The sequence below is a fragment of the Macaca thibetana genome, chromosome 3, assembly GCF_024542745.1.
Source record: "Macaca thibetana thibetana isolate TM-01 chromosome 3, ASM2454274v1, whole genome shotgun sequence".
NCBI lineage: Eukaryota > Metazoa > Chordata > Mammalia > Primates > Cercopithecidae > Macaca > Macaca thibetana.
In genome coordinates this window covers 96589008-96615041 of record NC_065580.1, presented here as the reverse complement: position 1 = coordinate 96615041, position 26034 = coordinate 96589008, and the positions used below count along the sequence as shown (strand labels likewise).

At 45.5% G+C, this 26034-nt stretch overlaps 1 protein-coding gene across 1 annotated transcript in view; it reads right to left on the bottom strand.

The window, feature by feature from the left end:
• The window catches only part of NFE2L3 (NFE2 like bZIP transcription factor 3), a 30892-nt gene extending 10723 nt beyond the window's left edge, over nucleotides 1-20169 (bottom strand). The window contains exon 1 of the mRNA XM_050785438.1: nucleotides 19296-20169. Coding sequence (XP_050641395.1) covers nucleotides 19296-19868 — 573 coding nt within the window. The 5' untranslated portion in view covers nucleotides 19869-20169. The remainder of the gene's footprint in view (nucleotides 1-19295) is intronic.
• Between the last annotated feature and the right edge of the window lie 5865 nt (nucleotides 20170-26034).

Sequence of the window (26034 nt, the reverse complement as noted above, 5' to 3'; positions counted from 1 at the left end):
CATCCCCTTGATATCTAAACATAGCAATGTCCCAAGGCTCAGTCCTCAGGTCCACCAAGCACTCTCCCACTTCACAGCCCTTGTATTTGCAGCCCTTTCTGCCTATAAGCTCTCTCAACCCTCTTATCCTCCTGCCCCCAGGTCTCTTCAAATATCTGCCATCCCAGTTGTCTTTCTTAATCACTCTACATAAAAAACTACACCAAAATCTATTTCCCTTATCTTGCTTTATTTTTTCTCCATAGCATTTAGCACCAGCTGATATATTACCATGTTTATTTGTTTGCTGTTTGTCCTACTAGAATGCTAGTTTTTGGAAGGCAAGGGCTTTGTCTGCTTGGTTCCTGCTATTGGCCACTTCCTAACCCAGATTCTGGCACATAACAGACCCTTACTACATATTTGTTGAATAGCTGAACTCTTAGACACAATATCCTAAGACTTTGATAGAGATCCTACTTCTGATGGATTGTTCTTTCCTGCAACAATACTGATAAAAATCTGGGGAAGGAAGAAAAGGTGACTGATCACTTTTTACCTCTCATCTTTTGCCAAGGGTAAGGTTTTCTGTTGTTGTTAAATCTGAAGATAATCAAATTCAAAACTTTGGATACCTGAGGCAGCTAACTTTGTTTAAAAATTTGCTGTTGGTAGAGAGAGAAACTTCTAATCTCTAAATCAAATGATCTATTTTAGAACCATGAAGCAAACTCCCCTAAATATGTAATATATGCATTAATACAACACACATGGACACACACAAACATGTAAACACAAGAATGTCACCTATATTACATAAATAGTAACAGGGAAACAAGTGGTTGATATAGATCAAACCCATAGAGGAACTGATCAAGAAAACTTTAGTCTGGGAAGGCTTTTTTTGTGGGGGAAACTTTTTGAGTGTAATGAATTGGTAACAAAGGTATGTAAGATGTCTTGCCTGAAAACTCAGGAAGAGAATGACTGGAGGCAGAGAAATTCTATATGGTCAAAATTCACACTACAAGAAGCCAAAATTAGGTCAAAAATCCTATAATATAATAATGGTCATAACTCATTGAATAAAATGAGTTGAACAAAAGAATCAATGAGTGCACTCAAATATAAACAAATACATGAAGGAAAGAGGAAATCTCTTTCTTAAAGTAGAATACAAATAATAAATATAAAAGGAGAATGATGAATTAGAAAACCATCAATGGATGCTTAACTTAGGGAGTGAAAATTTTATGAGAAATAAGATACTTAAATAGTCTCAAAGTATCACTCTGCAGATTACTTGTTAATTACAAATAATAATAATAATAACACCACTACAGGAGAAATCTGGCAGACACCATCTAAATCAAATTGTCAACTCTATCATCAAAATACGGAGTTAAACCAACATTGTGCTCTCCTGATATGGAGGGCACGATACCATTTCTGTGGTTTTCTCACCAAAAATTCATAATCTCAATCTAATCATTGAGGAAACATCAGATAAATCAACATTGGGGGTCATTTTTACAAACTAACTGATTGATGCCCTTCAGCAATCTAAAGGTGAAGAAACACCAAGAGTGAGGAGTGTTTCCACATTACAGGTGACTAAACAGACTTGGCAACTAAATACATACTGACAGATTCTGAAAATGGACTGTAGATTAGATAGTAGCCTTACATTCATATTAAATGTCCTGATTTGATAACTGGCTATAGAAAAGAAAATCACTGTTCTTAGGAAATATACACTAATAAGTATCTGGGTGTTGAGGGATGCAATGGTTTCAATTCAGGTATGCAATGGTTTCAATTCACTTATAAACGTTTCAAAACAGAATTACATATGTATACAGAGAGACATGGTTATTAATATAGCTAAATGAGGTAAAACATAAATAGGTAAATCTGGGTAAAGGGTATATATATATATGCCTTTTTTTTTTTTTTTTTTTTTTTTTTTTTTGAGACGGAGTCTCGCTCTGTCGCCCAGGCTGGAGTGCAGTGGCCGGATCTCAGCTCACTGCAAGCTCCGCCTCCCGGGTTCACGCCATTCTCCTGCCTCAGCCTCCCGAGTAGCTGGGACTACAGGCGCCCGCCACCTCGCCCGGCTAGTTTTTTGTATTTGTTTCACCGTGTTAGCCAGGATAGTCTCGATCTCCTGACCTCGTGATCCACCCGTCTCGGCCTCCCAAAGTGCTGGGATTACAGGCTTGAGCCACCGCACCCGGCCGCCATTTTTTAAAAGTTTGAAATTATATTTAGCTAAAAGGTTCACCTAAAAATGCCTACATAGCAAAATCACTTTGGCCAAGGCAACAGCAAAGGGTTAGCCCAGAATAATTCTCCCATTAAATTTTCTGTTTATATGTATTTTGCCCCCAAGTGTATAGACATATAAACTTTAATATTTTCAAATTGCTTTGGCTATGCTTCCCAAATAATGCTAAATAATAACGGTATATTTTTGCTGATTAATTTTAATGAGAATGCTTCACCAATAAGGATGACTTCTATTTGAGATACAGTCAGTCATTTTAAATTGAATATCGAATACAACACTAGTGCTGGGAATACGATAGTAAAAAATACAATCAGACCCTGCCCCCTTCACATCTTACATTCTATTTTTATTTTTTTGTAGAGATGGGGTCTTGCTATGTTGCCCAGGCTAGTCTTGAACTCCTGGCCTCAAACAATTCTTCCTCCATGGCCTCCCAAAACACTGGGATTATAGGTGTGGGCCATCACTCCTGGCCAGATCTCACATTCTAAAGAGAGAGGGAACCAAAAATACAAGTGAACTAATGAAGTAACTGCAAGTTATGGTAAGTGAGAGAGCTAGCTATGTGAAAAAAGGAGACAAAGGAATTCAAGGCATAGATAATATCCAAATGGTATACTCATTTGCCTCTTACTATAGTTTATTTAACTGACTTTTTTTTCTCTCTTTTGAGGAGTTTTGATCTTGTTGCCCAGGCTGGAGTGCAATGGCACAATCTCAGCTCACTACAACCTCTACCTGCAGGGTTCCAACGATTCTCCTGCCTCAGCCTCCCAAGTAGCTGGGATTACAGGCACCTGCCACCACACCCAGATAATTTTCGTATTTTTAGTAGAGACGAGGTTTCATCACGTTGACCAGGTTAGTCTCGAACTCCTGGCTTCAGGTGATCCACCTGCCAGCCTCCCAAAGTGCTGAGATTATAGGCATAAACCACCACACCCAGCCTAACTGGCTTCTTAATGGTGGATAGTTGTCTGTAATCTTTTCTTGTAACAGATATTAAAATCTCCTCACCCATAGTTCTTTGCACACATGTGCAAGTAGGATACATTCCTGGAATTTTTGCTGGGTCAATGGATATGTGTATTTTTTATTTGATGGAATCTACTGAAAAGGCCTTCAAAAAAGGATAAAAGTGCCAATCTGATAGATGAAAACTGGTGATCATGGCTTACTGCAGCCTCAAACTCTTGGGCTCAAGTGATCCTCTCACCTCTCAGCTTCCCTAGTAGCTGGGACTACAGAAGCATGCCACCATGCCTGGCTACTGTTTACTTTTTGTAGAGATAAGGGTCTTGCTGTTTTGCCCAGGCTGGTTTCAAAACTTCTAGGCTCAAGTGATGCTCCCCACTCAGCCTTCCAAAAGGACTGAGTCATGCAGGCCAAGAGTGATTCATGGTTTTCTTTGATGTGCTTTTTTAGGCCTTGGTATCGTTGTTATCCTGGTTTTGAAAAATGAATTGGGAAGGTTTATTTAACATTGGAATTCTTTATACTTGGAATATTTGAAAGAATTCCCCTTGAATGCTGTCTGTGCCAGGAGTTTTTTGTTTTTCTGAAGAAACTATTCTGACAACTTTTTAAACTTATTTCATGGGATATACCAACAGACATCCAAAAAGGCTGTTCCAACCTACACTGCCATCTGGTATGTGAGCACACCCATTTCCTCACAGCCCACCTACACTGGGTTTGTTTCTCAATATTTGCTAATTAAAAGGTGAGAAACACAGCTCATGAGCAGGACAGTCTCGCGGGTATCAGTGTACATAGGAAACAAGGGGTGACTATGAAGACAGTCAGGGCACAACTCTGGACTGAGGTGGGGATAGATTTGAAATGTTAGAGTGTCTGCCTGCTCTTAAAGATGAGCAACTAAAAGAGCCAAGGGAAGGAAGGTAGTGGCTACAGTGGGTATTTTTTTTTAGCCGGGTAGAGAGAGGCAGGAGAGGAAGGCAGCAAGACCTGGGGGCCATGTCACATCAGTGTTGAAAACCTGGTTTCCTGAGAAGGCCCCTTCCAGCTCTGACACTCCAAAGGTCTATGAATAAGTGACCGTATAATTTATCACCAAACGCATCCACTTTTGAGAGGGTAAGAGGGTACTATTAACAATTAGGCTGGGCAACAAGCATAAACCAGGACTATTCCACATGGTGACCCACCTGAGGCCACAGGGGAAGAAGAGATTGCATAGCTCTTAAGAAACTTTTTTTTTTTTTTGGTAGAGACGGGGTCTCGCCATGTTGCCCAGGTTGGTCTTGAACTCCTGGGGCTCAAGCAATCCTCCCACCTCAGCCTCCCAAAGGGCTGGGATTACAGGTGTGAGCCACTACACCCGGCCACTCTCAAGAATCTGGATAGCAGACTGAATTCCACAAACTGAGGGAAGAAAAATACTTCAACCTGCACAGACTTAGGTATTGAATAAGTATCTTCTTAGATGATCCTTCCTGTATCCATTCGACTTTTCTTTCTTGAGAGCCTATTATGAAGCAAATATAATAAACACAACAAGCATCGTAAGTGATAAACGAGAGGAAGCATTTCCCCCAGGGCTAGTGGGATGCATGTGGAGATGTGCAGCCCAGGTCCCCTTCAAAGGAGGACTTGTGGCTATTCCCGGATACCTGTGGGCGGCCAGCCTCCACCATCCAAGAGCTGCCTCCCCTAAGGTCACACCCGTCCCAGTGTGCCCACATCCCATTACCCGTCAGGTGAGAGTAGAGAGACAAGGCCATCTAGGCCCAATGTGGGACAAGTCTGATGCATCCGTGTCAGCCCAGGTGCTGGGTTCTGCCAGCCTGCATCACAATTCGACTTCTGCTTCTGTCTAATCCCGCCTGTCTCCAGTTATTGATCCCAAGGGTTCCCTCTAATAAACCTCTTTCACCCTAAAGGTAGTCTCAGAGTCTGCTTCCCAGAGAACCCAACTTGTAACAGTTAGCAATTATTCTACCTTGAGGGAGAGAAAGGGAGAATCTCAAGGCAGGGAGGGGTGGAGGATTTGCTACTGTAATATTTACAAAGTAAAAAGGGCCTGTGGAATTTGTAATATAATTTGCAATTGCTTCTCAGCCTTTTGGCTAGAATCAAGTGTAATATAATATGCAGTCTGCAAAGCCCAAAACAGCCTAGTGGCTAGGAGGGCCCAAGTTCAAACCAGCTGAGTAAAAAGGCCTATCCTACCCAATAGCTGGGTAACACTGGGCCAGCTGCTAAACCTCTTTGACCCTCCGTTTCCCCATGTGCGAAATGAGAAGATAATATCTAATTCATATTTTAAGGAATTAGTTGAAAACAGCCTCTTCAGGAACACTTCTACACTGCTGGTGGGAAGTGCACTGCTGGTGGGAATGTAAACCACTATGGAAAACAGTATAGAGATTCCTCATAGAACTAAGAGTAGAACTACCATTTGATCCAGCAATCCCACTACTGGGTATCTACCCAGAGGAAATGAAGTCATTATACAAAAAAGATACTTGCATATGCATGTTTATAGCAGCACAATTCGCACTTGCAAAAATACGTAACCAGCACAAATGCCCATCAATCAATGAGTGGATAAAGAAATTGTGAGAGAGATATATATAGAGAGATTTTATATAGATATATAATATATATATTCCATCATATATATATGTATTCCATCATATATATATATTTTTTATATATATATAATCTCTCAGCCATAAAAAAGAATGAATTAATGGCATTCACAGCAACCTAGATGGAAATGGAGACTATTATTTTAAGTGAAGTAACTCAGGAATAGAAAACCAAACATCGTATGTTCTCACTCATAAATGGGAGCTAAGCTATGAGGATACAAAGGCATAAGAATGACAAGAATGGCCAGGCATGGTGGCTCACACCTGTAATCCCACTGCTTTGGGAGGCTGAGGCAGGTGGATCACCTGAGGTCAGGAGTTTGAGACCAGCCTGGGCAACATGGTGAAACCCTTTCTCTACTAAAAATACAAAAATTAGCCAGGCATGGTGGTATGTGCCTGTAGTCCCAACTACTTGGGAGGCTGAGGAAGGAGAATCACTTGAACCCAGGAAGTGGAGGTTGCAGTGAGCAGAGATCACGCCATTGCACTCCAGTCTGGGTGACAGAGTAAGACTCTGTCTCAAAAAAAAAAAAAAAAAAAAAAAAAAAAAATGACAAGAATGGCACAATGGACTTCAAGGACTTGAGGGGAGGGGGGAAGGGCAAGGGGGGTAAGGGATAAAAGACTACAAATTGGGTTCAGTGTATACGGCTTGGGTGACGGGTGCACCAAAATCTCATAAATCACCACTAAAGAACTTACTCGTGTAACCAAATACCACCTGTTCAGAAATAAAAAAATTAAACATAATTTAAAAATTAAAAAATCAGATATTCATTTTAAAAATAGCCCCTTCATATGTCTAAGCTGCTATATAAACATGAATTACTCCTTTCTACTGCTTTTTGATTCTGAAGATTTGCAATTAATGATTAACTGCCAATAACTCAATCTGGATTTCAAGAGAAAGTGAAACCAGCTAGCCCTGGTAGCCAGTAACTATTATCTCTGCTTTCTTTTTCTGTTTTTCTTCTCAACTCAGTGACAAGGAACTGAGATAGAGTATGTTTTACTAGTTCTATTGTGTATACTTGAGGTTTATAGTTCATGCTCTTTATTTAAAGAATAGGCAAGTTAAACCCATCATTAGGTTACTTTTTATTTGTGAACAGGTGACTTTTACTCTTGTGGGGCTGGGACAATTAAAAAAAAAAAAAAGTACATTTTCACACCTGCCACACAGGAAGCTATCGTAAACTTGTGAGCTGGGGCCCTTAGTCACAACTAAACACCTACTGACTTGTACAGAATTGGCACCTGCTGGAAAGGCCCGCCCCACCACATCCCTCTGTGCTGGTAACTGAACCATCCGTGCTCTGCAAGGATCCAGAACATTCTCAGTTTGGGCCCTTTAACCAAAACTGGGTTCTCCTGTCTCTAAAATCCCATGTCTTCTAGGTTTTCTCTTATGGCACTTATCCTGTTCTATCTAAAATCACAAATTATATGGGTCTGTTCTTTCCTGCTGGCTGTAAACATGATACCTGCCCTCCAGCCATTCGCCTTTGCCACCTGTGTAAGGAGCGGAGCAGAAGAGTCTTGCGCAAAGGTTTTCTGAATCAGTAATGTAATGGAAAGGGGAAGAAAAGCTAGGCTTTTCTCTTCTCCTTGCAGTGTCTCTGAAACCCCTGTCAACTGGCAAGTGTGCTGCTTATGCTGTACTGGGATCTGAGTCATGTGGTAGAGGGTCTGCCTCTGAAAATACCCTTTGTGAACAGCCTCAGCTGCCTTAGCTAGGCCTTTCATTTATTCATCTGGAGGAGGAGGGATGGAGACCTGCTTTGACCTCTAGGGTTGGGAGAACCTTCAAAGACAAAGAACAGCGTGGTGCCTATGAGAAGGATGACATCAGAGGGAAAGTGGTAAGGCCAAAGCACTCTGAGGCCTGTCTCTAGGCTGGAGGCAAGCTGGAGTCATCAGGGCTAGAGAGAAACATGGAGCCAGATAAAGAGAGACTGTGTCCTGTTTGGCCTGGGTGGTTTTTAATAGCAGTTTGTAATAATTACAGCTTGTGTTGATTGAGCACTGGCTGTAGGCCAGGCCCTATGTACATTATCTCATTTAAGCTGCTCGGCATCCCTGTAAGGTAGGTATTGTTATTACAGAGGAATATTACAGAGGAAACTGAGGCCCAGAGAGGTTAAGCAGCTTGCCTTAAGTCACACAGCCAGTAAATGACAGAACCAGGATTTGGCAGCAGGCATTTTTATTTCACAGCCAGTTCCTGGCCACAGTACTGGTTCTTGTTTGCCCCTCCAGGTCCATGTGTGTCCCTGAGCAACTCTAGGGCTCCTGTGCTGGCTGGCTTCCAGCTGGGTTCACCAGGGGAAGGCTAGAGCAGAACACAGGTGTAGCCAAGGGGGAGGGAGGTCAGAGCATTTCCTTCATGATCCACGATGACAGCCCCTCATCCTGGGCTCCAGCAACTCCTTCCATCACTTCTCACCGGGAGCCTCTGGGCACTCCAACATCCCTGTCTGTCCCTGACCACATGGCTGTAAGAAGTCATTCATTTAAGTGTCTTCCTTTGAGCCATCCAGGGTGAATTCTGCTCCCCCGCCCCCCGCCCCACCCGCTCGCTTCACACTGCATCACACAGATTACAACCGCAGTGCTGGCAGGAGCTGACTGCATACAAATCCAGTGAAGCACCTGTCTGCTTGAATATTACTTTATCATGCAAAAGCAGCTGGATACAATGCAAGGTATGGATCTCATCAGATTGTGATTCAAACCAACTATGAAAAATTATTCATGAGATAACAGGAAACTTGAACAGTGACTAGATATGTGATGATTATTAAAGAATCCTGGCCGGGTGTGGTTGCTCACTCCTGCAATCCCAGCACTTTGGGAGGCCGAGGCAGGCAGGCAGATCACCTGAGGTCAGGAGTTCGAGACCAGCCTGGTCAATATGGTGAAACCCCGTCTCTACTAAAAATACAAAAATTAGCCGGGCTTGGTAGCGCACGCTTGTAATCCTAGCTACTTGGGAAGCTGAGGCAGGAGAATTGCTTGAACCCGGGAGGCAGAGGTTGCAGTGAGCTGAGATTGTGCCACTGCACTCCAGCCTGGGCAACAAGAGCAAAACTCTGTTTCAAAAAAAAAAAAAAAAAAAAAAAAAAATCCTTGTAAATTTATTTTAGGTGTGCTAATGGCATTGTGGTTATGTTTAGAAGAGTTCTTATGATTTGGGGATATATATTGAAATATTTACAGAAAGTTTTGAGTTAATGGAGGTAGTGGAAGAGTAAGAAAGGAACAATGCTTGTCTTTTCTCTTTTCCTTGCTAAGAAATGTCTGGGATTTGTTTCAAAAGAATAGAGGGGCAGACAGAGAGGGCGAGAGTTAAAGATGAAACATGACTGGCCATGAATTGGTAACTGTTGAAGCTACGTGATGGGAAGGGGGGCATTATCCATCTCCATTTTCTCCACTAGTAATAAATGCTTGATATTTTCCATAATAAAATGTGATATGGACCTGTAATCCCAGCACTTTGGGAGGCCAAGGCAGGTGGATCACTTGAGCCCAGGAGTTTGAGACCACCCGGGGCAACATGGTGAAACCCATCACTACAAAGAATACAAGAAATTAGCCAGGTGTGGTGGTGCGCACCTGAAGTCCCAGCTACTCAGGAGGCTGAGGTGGGAGGATCACCTGAGCCTGGGAGGTCAAGGCTGCAGTGAGTCCTGATTATGCCACTGCACTCCAGCCTGGGCAACAGAGTTAGACCTTGTCTCAAAAGAAAAAAAAAAAAAAGTCAAATAGTCTAAACTTACTTCTAAAGTCCCCTGGAGAAGGCAGGGAAACAGCTGAAAAACTTGGCAGACATACTCTAGGTAGCTGAAGCTAAGACACAGAGGCCCATGTTCCATGGGGGCGGCAGTAAAGAGCATCACTTATGATTCATTTATTTAGGGTTAAATTATCCCAGCAGGCAGAATAGACCAACTGGTCCTCAAAATACATATTTTTGTATTTTTCCTTATTATGGAAAATTTCAAACATGTAAACAGAATACAGAATCATACAGTGCACTTTCCATGTAACTATTACCCAGTTTCAACAATGATCAGCACTCTTTTATCATCAATACCTTCACCCCTCCCCACTGAATTCTTCTTTAATAGTTTTTAGGTAGGATTTATACACGCAGAAATGCAGCACTTTGACAAATGGAGGCACCCATGTAACTGACACCCCAACCACGATACAGAACATTTCAGAAAGTTCTCCCCTCCTGATATTTTTAGCTCAGCTTTGCCTGTTCTAGAACTGAAGAACGAATTTTTTTTTTTTTTTTTTTTTTTTTTTTTTTTGAGATGCAGTCCAGCTGTATCGCCCAGGCTGGAGTGCAGTAGCGTGATCTCAGCTCACTGCAACCTCCACCTCCCGGGTTCAAGCGATTCTCATGCCTCAGCCTCCCAAGTAGCTGGGATTACACGTGTGTGCCACCATGCCCAGCTAATTTTTGTATTTTTAGTAGAGACAGGGTTTCGCCATGTTGACCAGGCTGGTCTCAAACTCCTGACCTCAAGTGATCTTCCTGTCTTGGCCTCCCAAAGTGCTGGGATTACAGGCATGAGCCACTGCGCCTGGCATTAAAAGCATGAATTTTAAACTGCACTTATGTGCAAGCTAGTTCTGCATTCATTGTTTTTGAATGCTAGATCCCCATTCCCCAACCTACCTCCACCCCCACCCAGAGAGATGTTCTTTAGAATATATCAGGAAATAATAAAAGGAGCTAGGGAAATTGGGCTTTGACTTTTAAGTGCCTGGTAAGTCACTTTGGCCCAGTTTTTTAACTGCTCTGGACCTTAAATTCCTAGAAGGGCTTTCAGCCAGACACTCCTTCCATTCAGGTATTGCTGGACACTGAGGAGCCCTGGGGGAGGAGCACCAAGGCAGAGGACTTTAAGCTTGGGATGGCAAAAGAACCACCTGGGGGTCTGGAAAACTCCAGAGGTATTCATTCAGCCTGGTGGTAGATGGGTGGGCCTGGCAATCTGCATTTTAACTAGTGCCCCAGGAGGCTCTCAATTTAGTCACTGAATTGCCCTTAGACCCTTGGAGAAACTCTAAAGAAAGGCAAGGCCAAAAAAAAGAGAGAGAAAAGCTAGGAAATTAAGTTCTTCCTGTGGTTGAGCTTTAGCAGAACTTCAGTTGGCATTTAGAGTTCTGCCTCCTCAACAAGTCCAAGGCCTCCTTCACATAACAGCTCTTCAAATATTTGAAGTTGGTGATCATGATCCTTCCTCAGTCTGATATTCTCAGCATGGAACTGCCTCAATTCATTCAACCATTTCCAGTATGACCTCCCCCTTGGGGAGGGAAGGGTTCCTTTCATGCTGAAGTGGATTCCAGTCTTTGGTAATTTCCTCTAGAAGACGAGGGGTGTCCTGGAGGTTTGACCTGGAGCTCAGAAGCAATAAAAGCGAATCATCTGTTGACCATCTATTACTATGCCAGGAACTGTACCAGCCCTTAAACATACAGTGTCATTTAATCCTCATAAGAACTCTTCAAGAAAGATGTTAATTTTCTCCATCTACCAATTTGGAAACCATGATTTCCCAGGAAGAGGTGGAGCTGGATGGCGTCATGGTCAGTTTTAAATGTCAAGGAGCTAGGCTATTGTTCCTAGTCATTCTATTAAGTGCTAAGCTATGTGTTGCTCTGAAGGTATTCTGTACATGTGGTTAGCATCTACAATCAACCAGCTGACTTTAAGTAAAGGAGATTATCTTCAATAATCTGGGTGGGTCTCCAATTAATTGAAGAGCTTTAAGAGCAAAACTGGGGTTTCCTTGAGAAAGAAGAAATTCTCCCCGAAGCCTGCAGCATCACAGCTCCTGCAGAGCTTCCAGAGTTTCTGGGTGCCCTAGAGAGTTTGAATTTGCCAGCCTTCCCAATTATATCATCCAATTCCTTGAAATAAATCTGTGTGTATGTGTGTATTTATTTTTTCACATTCTACTTGTTCTGTTTTTCTGGAGAACTCTGACAGATAAAAACAGGAACCCAGTTCTCCCCAATTTCAAAATATCACGTCTTGCCTCTGTGACTTGCCCACATTCTGCCAACCACCAGCTGCAACTCCACCAAAAACAACTCAGGGATGTACCTCAGCCTAGGCAGGCTTCAGCTGCCCAGAACTGTATTTGAATGTCAACATAGATCCAGCCGGGTGCGGTGGCTCACACCTGTAATCCCAGGACTTTAGGAAAAGAGGCAGGAGGATAGCTTGAGCCCAGGAGTTTGAGACCAGCCTAAGTAGCATGGCGAGACCTTGTCTCTGCAAACAAATTTTTAAAAAATTAGCCAGGTGCAGTGGTGCATGCTTGTGGTCCCAGCCACTTAGGAGGCTAAGGCAGGAGGATGGCTGTGCCCAGGAGGTTGAGGCTGCAGTAAGATATGACTGCACCACTGCACTCCAGCCTGGGTGAGCAAGACCCTATCTTGGGTGCCTCCATTTGTCAAAGTGCTGCAAAAAAAAAAAAAAAAAAAGAAAAGGAAAGGAAAAAAAAAAGTGACAAGATTTTGAGAATAAATTCTTCGGATCACAAGGCTGCCATGAATGGGAGAGACTTTTGTTTTTACCTTTGAAGGTTTATAGTGAGCAGGAGGTGTGGTTTACTCAGTGCTTAAGAACGGTGACCTGTTCTATTCCTAGCAAGGTCACTGACGTGCTGTGCTATATAACTCTAGGCAATCCCAAGTTTCACCACTTGATTAATTATAATGCCAGCCTGAAAGTCTGCTTTCCACTGCCCCATCCACTCAGACAGTTGGCATTAAATAGTCAGATGGCCCATCAGGATTTCAGATCTGACCTACTTTCTAGTTGAGACTCGGGCCTTGAAGGACCCAAGACACCTTCACACCCGTGGTGTCTTTGAAGTTCTGCAAAGCCAATGTCATGAATGATAAGTGCTGAACAGACAGACACTGGCTGAACTGACCTCTGCTCCTAACCCTGTCCCTGGGTGCTGTTTCAGGTGAAAGCCAAGACCCAGTCTCCACACTCCAGCCACTGCAGTTCAAAGGAAAGGACGCCAAGTCCTATAGAAGAAACGTTACAGAGTGCAATAGGGCTCAAAGGGAAGAACAGGAAATGTTTTATGGATGAGGTGATGGTTGAGCTGAGTTTGAGAATTTAACCATAAAAGAGAGGAATGAAAGGAAGGCATTCTGGGCAAAGGTAAGAGAGTAAAGGGCAGGAGATCATGGCGTTGTTTGGGGAAAGGGATGGAGAAAGTTTTCTCCTGGAAAGAAGGCTACATGGAGAGGCCCAGCAAGAGCAGCTGGGGGCTGGGTCACATAAGCCACAAGGGCAGCCGTGAATGACAAAATACTGAATAAGTAGGCAATGGCGAGCTAGAGGAGGCATCCCACACAAAGCAGAGAGATGAACCAAGGTGTGCTTTGGAAACCTGCACCTGACAACGCAATGGACAGGAGTAAACTGGGGAGGAAGCAGTAGGAGCCCCACCTAAATTATTAACAGTGTATCAACCCTGCTCAACTTGCACTATTTCATTCAATCCTCACCACCACTTCCTAAGATGCTCTTACTATTCCATTTTACAGATAAGGGAACCAAGGCTCAGAACCGTTAAGAAGTGTGCCCCAGATCACACAACCAGTGTGGCACTGGGATATTCCCCAGCTGGTCTGATTCCAGGGCCAGCACACAAGACCCCTAGACCAGCCTGCATCAAGTCAGGGCTTGGGCCCTGCATGCTCATTTCCCACTGTCTGGGTTGAGAAGTAGGGGTCATAGAAAGAAGGAGAATGACACAAGAGACTTGGCAAAGATGATTTCTCCACAACCTACTAATGGAGGGGAAATATTGACTGGAAAAAGATGGTTTGAGCCAAGCTTCCCCAGGGTTGCACATCAAGCCAGCAAAACCCCAGATTTTCTCAGGAGCATATACCAAGTCCTGTGCAAATGATCCTCCATATAGACCAGCTGCTTTCAGAAACAGCTCACTTAGCTTTTAATCATAAGCAGGCTGAACACCCTGAGAGTTGATGGAAGGAAGATGGTGATTGTTACAGACTGAACTGTGTACCCAAAATTCATGTTGAACTCCTAACCTCATACTTAGAACATGATCTTATTTGGAAACTGGGTCCATTGCAGATGTAACTAGATAAGTTAAGATAGGAAGGAGGGTAGACCCTTATCCAATGACTGACTGATGTCCTTATAAAAAGGGAAATTTGGCCAGCCTGGGCAAAATGGCAAAACCCTCGTCTCTACAAAAATTAAAAAATTAGCTGGGCGTGGTGGCAGGCGCCTGTAATGCCAGCTACTCAGGAGGCTGAGGCAGGAGAATCGCTTGATCCGGGGAGGCAGAGGTTGCAGTGAGCCGAGATTGCACCATTGAAGTCCAGCCTGGGAGACAGAGCAAGATTCCGTCTCAAAAATAAAAAACAAAATAAAACAAAACAAACCCAACAACAAAAAAGGGAAATCTGGATACAGACATGCCCATAGGGAGAACGCCATGTGAAGATAAACGCAGAGCTCAGGTGATGGAGAAGAAACCAAGGAATGCCAAAGATTGCCAGCAAACCACCAAAATGCAGGAGAGAGCTGTGGAACAACTTTCTCCCTCACAGCCCGCAGGAGGGCCAACTCTGCTGACACCTTGATCTTGGACTTCTTGCCTCCAGAACTGTTAGAGAACAAATTTCTGCTTAAGCCACCCAGTCTGTGATATTTGTTATGGCAGCCCTAGCAAACTCATACAGTGACTTAAATGACATCCTTTCCCATACAAAGACAATAGTGCACCTTTAAACTTCCTTTAGTAAACAAAATGCAAATCCCACTGTGAACGCTTGTCATAAACGCCATGTATGTAATTTTAAGACTATTTCCGTAACATAGCTGTGATTTTAAAACGGGCAAATGTCTGAAATTTCTTTTCCAATTGCCCAGGCGTTAGAGACTGTTTTTTATTCTGAAATGAAAAACAATTTTTACTTTAACAATCAAGGACCTTCTTTCTCTTTCCTTTACTCTTAGAATTAAATATTGAGGCCAGGTGCAGTGGCTCATGCCTGTACTTGGGCCCAGGAGTTTGAGACCAGCCTGAGCAACATTGAGAGACCTTATTTCTATCAAAAAAAAAAAAAAAAAATTAGCCAGAAGCAGTGGTGCGTGTCGGTAGTCCGAGCTACTTGGGAGGCTGAGGTGGGAGAAGCGTTTGAGCCCAGGAGGTTGAGACAGCAGTGAGCTGTGATGGTACTACTATACTCCAGCCTGCGAGGCAAAGTGACCCTGTCTCAAAAAAAAAATAAATATTGACTAGATCAGATTCTTTCTGTGCCCTGAAGAAACCAGCCCAACAGTTTCTTTTCTCTTTTTTCCTTTTGAGATGGAGTCTCACTTTGTCACCCAGGCTGGAGTGCAGTAGAGCAATCTTGGCTCATTGCAACCTCCACCTCCCAGGTTCAAGCGAGTCTCTTGCCTCAGGCTGGGACTACAGGCACGTGCCACCATGCCCGGCCACGATGCCCAGCTAATTTTTAGTATTTTTAGTAGAGACGGGGTTTCACCGTGTTAGCCAGGATGGTCTCGATGTCCTGACCTCATAATCCTCCCGCCTCAGCCTCCCAAAGTGTTGGGATTACAGGCTTGAGCCACCATGCCCGGCCCAGCCCAACAGTTTCTTCAAGCAGTTAATCAAGAGGTCTTACCAGACCCCTCACCCAGCAGAAGGTCTCTGTACCAGGATAGGAAACCACATCAAAATGACCACAAGCCCTCTCAGTTTCAAAGTGGCAACAACTCTCTGAAATACTGAAGCTGGCTGTAAGCAGCTGTTCCATACGTTTACACATTCAATTCTACAAAAACTGTTCATTTCTTTGTTTAACCCGTGTGTTACTTGGAAGAACGCATGCTTCATCCGTTGTGAATGACTGTGGTTATGAAGGGAAGCGTGTCGGCCCTGGGGAATTCCAGAGTCGGTTTTCAGATAATGATAAGCCCCAGTAAGAAGTGAAACCAAAGCAGTACTCCTTCTGATACTTGGAAAATCCCCTACTCCAAAATATTTTTGCATATGTACATAAATTAAGGAAAATTATACTATAAAACTCCTGCAACTCAAATGTAAGCCACGGGAATTATCTATTTTTTAAAATTAAAAATTATGTTCCTAGGGGACAAAGCACTTCCTCTCTTTGAAGTTAACAGTAGCTCACATTTACTAAGCACTTAAGTGACAGGCAAGTTCTAAGCCCTTTACATGGAATGAACTTTTTAATTCTCACATCAACCCTCTGAGGCTAGCACCCTTCTGATTCCCACTGTGCAGGGGAAGAGAATGAAGCACAGAAAGGTTAAGCAACTTGTCCAAGGTCACAGAAGTAGTAGAACCGGGATTCAAAACCAGGCAGTCTGGGTCTAGCACACCCCACTTCTTTAATAACCAACCAAACTAGGTATGTAGACAAAAAAGCCAAAAGGAATCCAGTGAGCAGGGACAGGTGAAGGAGGGTGGGTTAAGGACGGAGGGCAGAAGAGAGCAGCTATACAATCCAGGCACCATGCTGCCCTTCCCAATGGGCTTTTCCCACTTAATCAGCACAACTCCCTCTGGAGTACACATTCCTCTCCCACTTGACATGAGACCCTGAGGCTTGGAGTGATTCAAGCAGCGTATGGAAGGGCATACTAGCAGGTGATGCTCCCAAACCCAGGTCTAGCTGACTACAAAGACCAGTGTTGTTTTTCCAGCCCATTTTCTCCCCAAAGTCATGGTTCTAAATTGCAACCTCTTCATTATGAATGGCACAGTCTAGCACTGGAGAGTGGTTAGCGTGGGCAGTGGGAGGCTGAGTCACCCCATCCCAGATGCACTGAGACGTCCCAGATGTCCAGAGAGCCTGAGTACAGTGCAGGTACTTAATTAATATGCCAGTCTGGGAGTCGGGAGACTCAGGCTCTAGTCCCTCTTTTTGCACTGACATGTGGCTTTAGCCAAATCCCTGGGCTTCTAGTTTTCTTCTTCTTTTTATTTTTTTCTTTTTGAGACAGATTCTCATTCCGTCACCCAGGATGGAGGTCAGTGGCACAATCTCGGCTCACTGCAACCTCCGCCTCCCAGATTCAAGCGATTCTCGTGCCTCAGCCTCCCAAGTAGCTGGGACTACAGGCATGTGCCACCACACCCAACTAATTTTTGTATTTTTAGTAAAGATGGGGTTTCACCATGTTGCCCAGTCTGGTCTCAAACTCTTGACCTCAAGTGATCTGCCCGTCTCAGCCTCCCAAAGTGCTGGGATAACAGGTGTGAGCCACCACACTCAGACCTATTTTTCGTAAGTACAAATTGTATATAAGGGTGCCTGGCCAGTGCATCACACAAGGTTGATGTAAAAGGCTACAAAAGTGAACTGGCCGTGACAACTGTAAGGAGCCAGAGAGCTGATTTTTGCCAGATTGAATGTAACCAGGTCATCCCAGAAGTGAACATGGTGCACACATGCCAGCCCAGCCAGGAAGGCACTGCCAGGAGAATGGTTATCGGGGAACTTCACTCTCTCCCCTAGGAAAGCTGGACTCAGAGCCTCCACAGTGGTTTGGCTGGCCCAGGCTCCAAAGCTGCCTCTAAGGCAGGCCTGCCAGTCTAGGCCACCCACGGTGGCTCATGCCTGTAAACCCAGCACTTTGGGAGGCGGAGATAGGATGGTTACTTGAGCCAAGGAGTTCGAGACCAGCCTAGGCAACATAGTGAGACCTCTCTCTACAAAAAATTAGCCAGTATGATGGTGCACACCAGTTGTCCCAGCTACTTGGGAGACTGAAGTGGAAGTATCGCTGGAGCCGGGGAGGTTGAGGCTGCAGTGAGTCGTCGTTGCGCCTTTGCACTCCAGCCTGGGTGACAGAGCAAGACCCTGTATTTAAAACCAAACAAACAAAAAACAGCCAAGGGAAGGCCACCTTGTCTCCCAGGTCATGTAGGAGGGAAGTTTCTGAGGATTGAACAGCTTCCTCTCTCTCCTCCCTCCAAGTCCCTGTACACTTTGCACACGGGCTGGCATTCGGGTGTGGGTGGCAGAGTGCCATCTGCTACAGCATCCAGCACTAGGTTTCAATTCTGTGTTACAGAACCAGGAATGGTGGCAGTGCAGCATGTACTCGCTTATTAGAGGACAGAGTATTTAGGTGAGACAGACCCCATAGGGTCCAGATTGGATAAGTGAGCGGGGAAGAACCTTCCACAGTATATCCTGAACACAGAAGGATCCCTCCAAGACTCTCACAGGCCCCCACCCCGTTGGTTCCGGTCCCCAGGAAGAGGAAGGGCTCAGATCAGCATAACAGTGAATCACCGAGCACTTCCACACAATGACCCCTCCGGGAGGGTGGAGAAGCTTGTCTGGCAACTGCCTACACAAACGGCAATTCTGAAGAGCAGCAAACAAACCAGTTTAGCCCCAAATCCCATTTTGCATAAGAATGCGCCCCACAAAAACAACACCCGAAGAACACTTGTTGATCACCACTGGTCGATCGATACCAGTTGCAAACACTAAAGTTTGAGCCAAGACAGAATTTTAAAAGTCCCGTGGAAGGAACTTTGAGTAAAGTGGTTTTGTGGAAATTGGTGCTCAAGTGTCGTTACACTGAACTCAAACGTTCCATGGGGAGCACCAGATACTTCAACCAACAGATCTTGGTCAACTTGGTTTCAGAAAGAAGTTAAGCCAGAGAAGGGTTTGGACCCATAAACCAAAGGGAACTTGTTAGTCACTAGGTGACTGTCAAGGTACCTGTTTTCTTTATGGTAATAAGAGGTTACACAAATTCCAGGAAGAAGGATTGCTAGGTGCAGGGGATGGTTAAGTCACAGGGGGACCGCCTGCCAGCTGGCCTCTGAATAGACCCTGACCATGGCTCCTTAATCCAGGGAAGCAGCAAAAACGAACAGCAACTGGGTTGAAATCAGGGCGAAGGCCCTTGCGTTAGGCCGGGAGAGTCGTTCTTAAAAACGTGCATCCTCCCAGAGGTCACGGCTTCCTTCACATCGTCCAGGTCGGGCACGGGTCCCAGAGAATGACATCCCAGTGTACATGAGGTACTCAGCGAAGACAGCGGGCATTGCTTCTCCCCTCCCCATCCCCGAACTACTCTTGCCAGCCATCAAACACAAGGAAAGATGTTCTCTACAACCAAACGGATGATTTCATCCACTTCTTCCTTAAACACCTAAAAGCCACAGCAACAGCACTAGTAGCTTTGCGAACCTGCAAAGCTCAGGGACTAAGGGTGTCAGGACACAGCGAGAGTGGCCCCTGCCCAGATCCGACACAAGCCTCGGGGGCTCCGGGCGGCGTAGACGCCACACTTTGCTCGCGTCCCGCTCTGCACCTACCTCGCTCGCACATCCGCCAGCGTCCGGCACCTGAGCCGTCGGTTCCACAGGTGCCTTCTCCTCTTCCTCGGCGTCCAACGGGCCACTCCGAGCCGCTCGGGGGTCCCCGCCGGCCCCCTGCACAGCCTGGCTGCCGCCGTCCACGCTGGCGCCGGCTCCTCCGGCGGACGAGGCGGCGGCGGCGGCGCCGAGCAGCCCGTGGGCCTCGTCCGCGCTCCCGGCAGCCACGCTGTGCACCAGCCACGCATCCACCCGGGTGCGAGGGATGAAGGGGACCCCGAGCGCGCGCACCTCCCGGAGCAGCTGACCCTCGGGCGGCGCGGCAGGGTCCAGCTCCCGGCCCTTGGGGTGCAACTGGCCCGCGCGCCCCCACCCTCCCGAGGCGGAGAAGGGGTTGAGCGCGTAGGCGGAGCTGGCCGGGCCGCCCAGGAGCAGCAGCTCGTCCCGGAGCAGGGTGGGCGGCGGCAGCAGCAGGTAAAGGTCCAGGTCTACGCGAAGCCCCGCCAAGCTCAGCAGGAGGGTGAGGTGCAGGAGGCCGCCGCCGGCCGACCACCACCGCTTCAGGTGCTTCATCGCTGCCGCGCGCCCGGGAACGCCCCTGCCGGCGCCCGCAGGTCCCAGCGCCCCAGCCGCCGGGGTGACACGTGCGGACCCCACACGCCGCCCGCACCTGCCTGGAACCCGGAGAAGCGAAACAATGAACCGGGGCGCGCGGCGGCCGTCGCGGGTTCCCAGGACCGGGCACAAAGGTGTTCCCTCGGCAGCCGGCACCGTGCCTGGCACGGCCGGGAATCGGGAGAAACGAAGGAGGAGCCACCTGCGCACGGAGCCCGTTCGCCCGGCCGCCCGCAGCCAGGCGCGGTGGCCAAGCTCCGCCCCGGGCCGCGGGCGCAGCCGCCGGGAACACGCCCTCTGCCGCCCCGGGCCCGCGCCCGTGGGAGGGGCCGTGCGGGGCGGGGCTCCCCGAGCTCAAAGCCTCTTTATGTTCGGGGAACGCAAGGCTTTCTGGGAGCAGAAGCTGTTCTGGGCACCAAGTGGCCCCTTGCCACCCGTGAGCTGCACCATCCTAGCTGAAAGCCAAGGGCGGGAGTTGGGGTGGAGGACTAGGTGGAGGGTAGCTGGGTGGGAAGGGACAGGACGTGTAGATTAGGCGGAGAGTGACTGGGCAACTGCGAGGCCTCTGGCAGCTTGCAAAGGGCTTCCACCTCCACGTGAGGACACTTGGCGGGGGCACAGTGGGCAAGAGTAACTTCCCTCAGTTCCCCTCTCTGTAAAATGGGGATCATAGCGCCTGTCAAACAGGGATGTGATGAGGTCAGATGAAATATTTTGTGTACAGTTCGGAGTTTCACATATAAATTACACGTGAAATTTATATGTGCCATTGGGATCAGTCATCCTACCACTCTGCACACCCCAGTCCCCGCCTCACAGACCCCTCTCTCTTCTCTGGGCGTGCTCTGCATAGTGCTAGACCTCCTCTCTTGGTATCCTTTGCTCTTTATCCGTTGTTTCCTTGAGGGATGAGAGCACCAGCTCTACAGTTACCCTGAGTGAGTTCAAGTCCCCTCTCCACTTGAGGGGCGACCTTGGACAAATCTCTCCTTTTCTCTGTGCCTCAGTTTTCTCACTGTAAAATGAGACTAATAATAGCACCTCCCCAGCAGACCTTTTGTGAGCCCCAAATGAGATAATGCATGTAAACCACCGACCACAGCACTGCATAGGTAGGAAGTGCTCCCTGCTACCCATTGTTTGTATTACTCACCCTCAAGGCTTAGCTCCAAAGCTACATCCTCTGAATTTTCACCAGTTGGCATTAATCTCTCCCCCATCTGTTCCACAGTGCTTTCTCCGTTCGCCAACATTATAACAGTTGGCTCATTCTACTCTGTGTTGTAGATGAGAATCAGTCTGATTTGCCCATTGTAAATTCTTGAGGACAAGGAACCTGTTTGGTTCACCTTTGTGCATGCACAGTACCCAGCACTGGGCCTTGCAAGGGTAGATTTTACTAACCTTAGCTCCCTTCCTTGGAAGAAAAGGGGAGAGGAGGGGATGTCCAACTGAGAACGGCCAGTTGTGTAAAAAGTTGAGCAAGACTTGTTTTAAAAGGCCCCTCCCTCCACCTGGGTTTTTCATCTCTCTCCTGGGCTAGTGTAGTAAGAAGAGAAAAGAACGGGGACCAGGGGAGCAGAAACAGACTTCTTAAAGTTGCTTCCTCTGTGCTAAGCCTTGGAGGATGGGTTGGGGTGGCAAAGAGGATGAAGAAAGGTGATTGCCAGGTTACCAAGACCCCGTTCACAGCATTTAGTCTCTGAACAGGGGATTCAGAGTCTCAGCTTAGTAAATGCTGCCTTCAGCTTTTTACTGAGAACCTACTAATTGCCTGAGGCTGTGCTGGAGGCATGAAGGATATGAAATGGAGTACTTTCGTTCTGTTAAGTTTATGGTTTCACTAGGGAGATGAGATAAAAATTTGTGAGATACCAAGAAACAAGAGAAATAATGTATTCGATTGCCAAAATACTTAGATGTAAATTACTTCAGGGTTTATGTAGGGAGCTCTATAAACTGTTGAGAGTAGAGGCAGTGCCTTCTTCAAAGTGGTGCCCTCAAGAATCTTACACACAGTTGATGCTCAAAAAAAATATTTATTAGTTGAATTGAGGAGGTTACACTTGAGATGTATTTTGAGAAATCTGAATAGACTAGGAACAGGAAGCACATTCAAACTTCTAACATTTGTTGGGAAGTGGGCTGACCCCTCACCATTTTACAATGTGAATTGATAATCATAGTGTTAAATATCTTTCAGACTACACACTTCAAAAGCGTGGCTTAACTCTGTGGCTTCTGACTGGCAGGAACAATGGTACCTAAAAGATCTTGCAGTAAAGTGTTAACCAGGAGACTATCCTACATACCCTTGACTTTACTCACAATAAAAAGTCCCATTTTTAGGAGCATGGAGAGAATGGAATGAAATTAGAAGGAAAAACTTCCTAAGGTTTATTTCTAGAATCTTCCATCTAGGAATAGCCAAGTGAAAAGTCCAAACCATTGTCTTGTAAAAGCCTCGAAAAGTCATCTGCATTCATAAAATCCTGAAATCAGTGCAAATCAACTCAAAGGTTGACCTGAAACTGGTGCCCGTATGTAAACTATTTGCTTCTGATCCAAATGAGATAAGTAATAGAATTGAGAATTGAAATAATTTTTTTTTCTTTTTGTAGAGATGGAGTCTTGCTGTGTTGCCCAGGCCTGTCTTGAACTCCTGGGCTCAAGCGATCCTCCTGCCTCAGCCTCCGTAAGTGCTGCAATTACAGGTGTGAGCCACCATGCTTGGCCTAAAGAAATTTATATAGCAATTTGACATCATTACAACATCAACAGATGAGCCGAGATTTTGCGGGTTTTTAATGCCTTTGTAATTTTAGGTTTCTAGAAATGAATTTCTATTTTATTTGACAAAAGTACTGACTTGCAACAAATTGAATTTTTTTTTTAAGTTGATTCTTCACCAGGGTTAGTTTGAGAAGCACTGCCTTAAATGGCATCCTGGTAGGGTAGGCAATGCCTAAGATAATGTTCAGTGATTATTCCCTTCCCTTGAGCGTGGGCTAGACCTGGTGATGTGCTTCTAATAAACAAAATGTGGCAAAAATGGTGGGCTTTCATTTCTGAGTTTAGATTACAAAAAGATGGAGTGGCTTTTATCTTGCTTACCCTCTCTCCCACTTTCTCCCTCTTGGAGCCCTCACTCTGGGGGAAGGAAATGACCATTTTTTTTTTTTTTTTTAGACGAGGCTCTTGTTGCCCAGGCTGGAGTGCAATGGTACAATCTCGGCTCACTGCAGCCTCCACCTCCCAGGTTCAAGCAATTCTCCTGCCTCAGCCTCCTGAGTAGATGGGATTACAGGTGCCCACTAACACGCCCAGCTAATTTTTTGTATTTTTGGTAGAGATGGGGTTTCACCATGTTGGCCAAGCTGGTCTCGAACTCCTGACCTCAGTTGATCCACCCACCTTGGCTTCCCAAAGTCCTGGGATTACAGGCATGAGCCACCATGCCCAGCAGGGAAGCTACCATGTTTTAAGGAGTCCTACGTAGAGGCTCATGTGGCAAGGCCAATATCCAGTGAGAGAGAAGCTGAGGCTTGCCAGCAGCCACTTGAGTGGGCTTAGAAGCTGATCCTTCTTCAGTTGAGGTTTGAAGTGACTAAGTTGGCTTGTAGCCCATGCTAACTCCTTGATTGCAGCTTTGTGAAGGCCCTGAGCAAGAGGACTACACTGCACATGGATTCCTGACCCAGAAATAAATCTAGATAATAAATGTTGTTTGAAGTCACTACATTTTGGGGTGATTTGCTGCATAGTTGTAGGTAACTTGTATACCTTGTGTAAGAGGTGGACATCGCCGGGCGCAGTGGCTTACGCCTGTAATCCTAGCACTTTGGGAGGCTTAGGCGGGTGGATTGTCTGAGCTCAGTAGTTTGAGACCAGCCTGGGCAACATGGTGAAACACCGTCTCTACTAAAATACAAAAAATTAACCAGGCACGGTGGCATGCGCCTGTAGTCCCAGCTACTCGGGAGGCTGAGGCAGGAGAATTGCTTGAACCCGGGAGGTGGAGGTTGCAGTAAGCCAAGATTGCACCACTGTACTCCAGCCTGGGTGACAGAGTGAGACTCTGTCTCCAAAAAAAAAAAAGAAAAAAGAGGTGGACCTCCAGTCTTGAGTCCAGGGTCCAGGAATTCAAGACCAGCCTGGGCAACATAGTGAGATTCTGTTTCTATTTAAAAAAGAAAAAGAGGTAGACATCAGTCAAGTAGAAGGAAAAGCTGAAAATGTAACTGCATTTGTGCCATACAGTTAATGATATAGTCAATAATTTATAACTAGGAAGTAACTTTACAGTAGTACATTCTAGTCCCTAGATGTATTTAAAGGGCTTAACCCTTTAAATGTAAAATTATAACTTGCCATGAAAGATAGTAACCACTAAAACATGGCCACCCCTACCTGGTATGAGATGAACACAACATAGCAATTTCTTGTAGACTTCTAAATAGAAAACACTTTTTTCCTCCTCTCTATACTCTCACACAACACTTCTGACAACCAAATGTGTGGGTTTTCGACACCAAGCAATTCTTCAATTCCAGTTCTCTGGGGTCAACAGGGTGTCCTCCAACCCAATTCAATTCTGACACTATTTGCCTGGAGTTAACATCAGACCTCACTTCAGATGCCAATCTCATCTCTGCCTTCTGAACTTCTGACTGACAGGCTATACACTGGGGGTTCCCTTCTCAGGTTTGATAATTTGCTAGAATGGCTCATAAAACGCGGAAACATTTACTCATGTTTATGGGTTTGTTATAAAAGATACAATACATGGAAGAGACACATAGGGCAAGGTATGGGGAAGGGGCACAGAGCTTCCATAACTTCTCCAGGTACACCACCCTCCCAGCATCTCTATGAGTGCATCAACCCAGATGGTCTCCAAACCCCGTCCTTTTAGTTGTCTATTTATTTTTTATGAAGTATTCATTACGTAGGCATGATTTTTTTTTTTTTTTTGAAACAGAGTCTTGCTCTATTGCCCAGGCTGGAGTGCAGTGGTGCAATCTTGGTTCACTGTAACCTCCACCTCCTGGTTCAAGTGATTCTCTCGTGCCTCAGCCTCCCCTAGTAGCTGGAACTACAGGCATGTACCACCATGCCTGGCTAATTTTTTTTATTTTTTATTTTTTTATTTTTTATTTTTAGTAGAGATAGGGTTTCGCCACATTGGCAAGGCTGGTCTCGAACTCCTGGTCTCAAGTGATTTGCTTGTCTCAGCCTCCAAAAGTGCTGGGATTAGAGGCGTGAGCCACCACACCAGGCTTGTAGGCATAATTGATTAATTCCTTAGGCTTTGGGGACTGAACTCAATCTCTAGCCCCTTTCCTGTCCCACTCTTATCACACTGTAAGTTATAAGGGTTTTAGGTGCTCTGGCCAGGAGCCAAGACAAAGACCAAAGACCTATGTATATATGGTGGGTTTGGAGTTTTTCTTTTTTCTTTTTTTTTTTTTTTTTTTTTTTTTTTTCTGGGACAGAGTCTCCCTTTGTCACTCAGGCTGGAGTGCAGTGGTGCAATCTTGACTGACTGTACCCCCTGTGTCTTGGGCTGAGGAGATCCTCCCAAAGAGATCCTCCCACCTCAGTCTCCTGAGTAGCTGGGACCACACGAAGCTAATTTTTGTAGTTTTTGTAGAGACGGGGTCTCTCTGCATTGCCAAGATTGGTCTTGAACTCCTGGACTCAAGCGATCCACCCACCTCAGCCTCCCAAAGTGCAAGGATTACAGGCTTGAGCCACGGCACCCAGCCAAAGATATATTTCTCATTGTATTACAAGATCACAGCATCTATCCAAAATCAGCAAGAAAGAAAACAGGTCAAAACCTTGACATCCTTCTTTTAGAAAGTGTCTGTTAATATTAGCCACAGGAAATTTAAATTTGTGGTAGAAATTCCATGATTAAGCAAAATAGCCTGTTAAAGTCCAAGACATAAATTAAGATATACATTGTATCATCTAGGAGGGATAATTAAGTATAGTTAGTTTAAAACAGGTATAGTCACTAGAATTGAAGTTCTTGGGACATTTTGCCAAAGGCTTTTGCAAAAGAGAATAGCTTTATGAATGACCTGATTTGCTGTGTAATACCAATCTTGGTGATGAA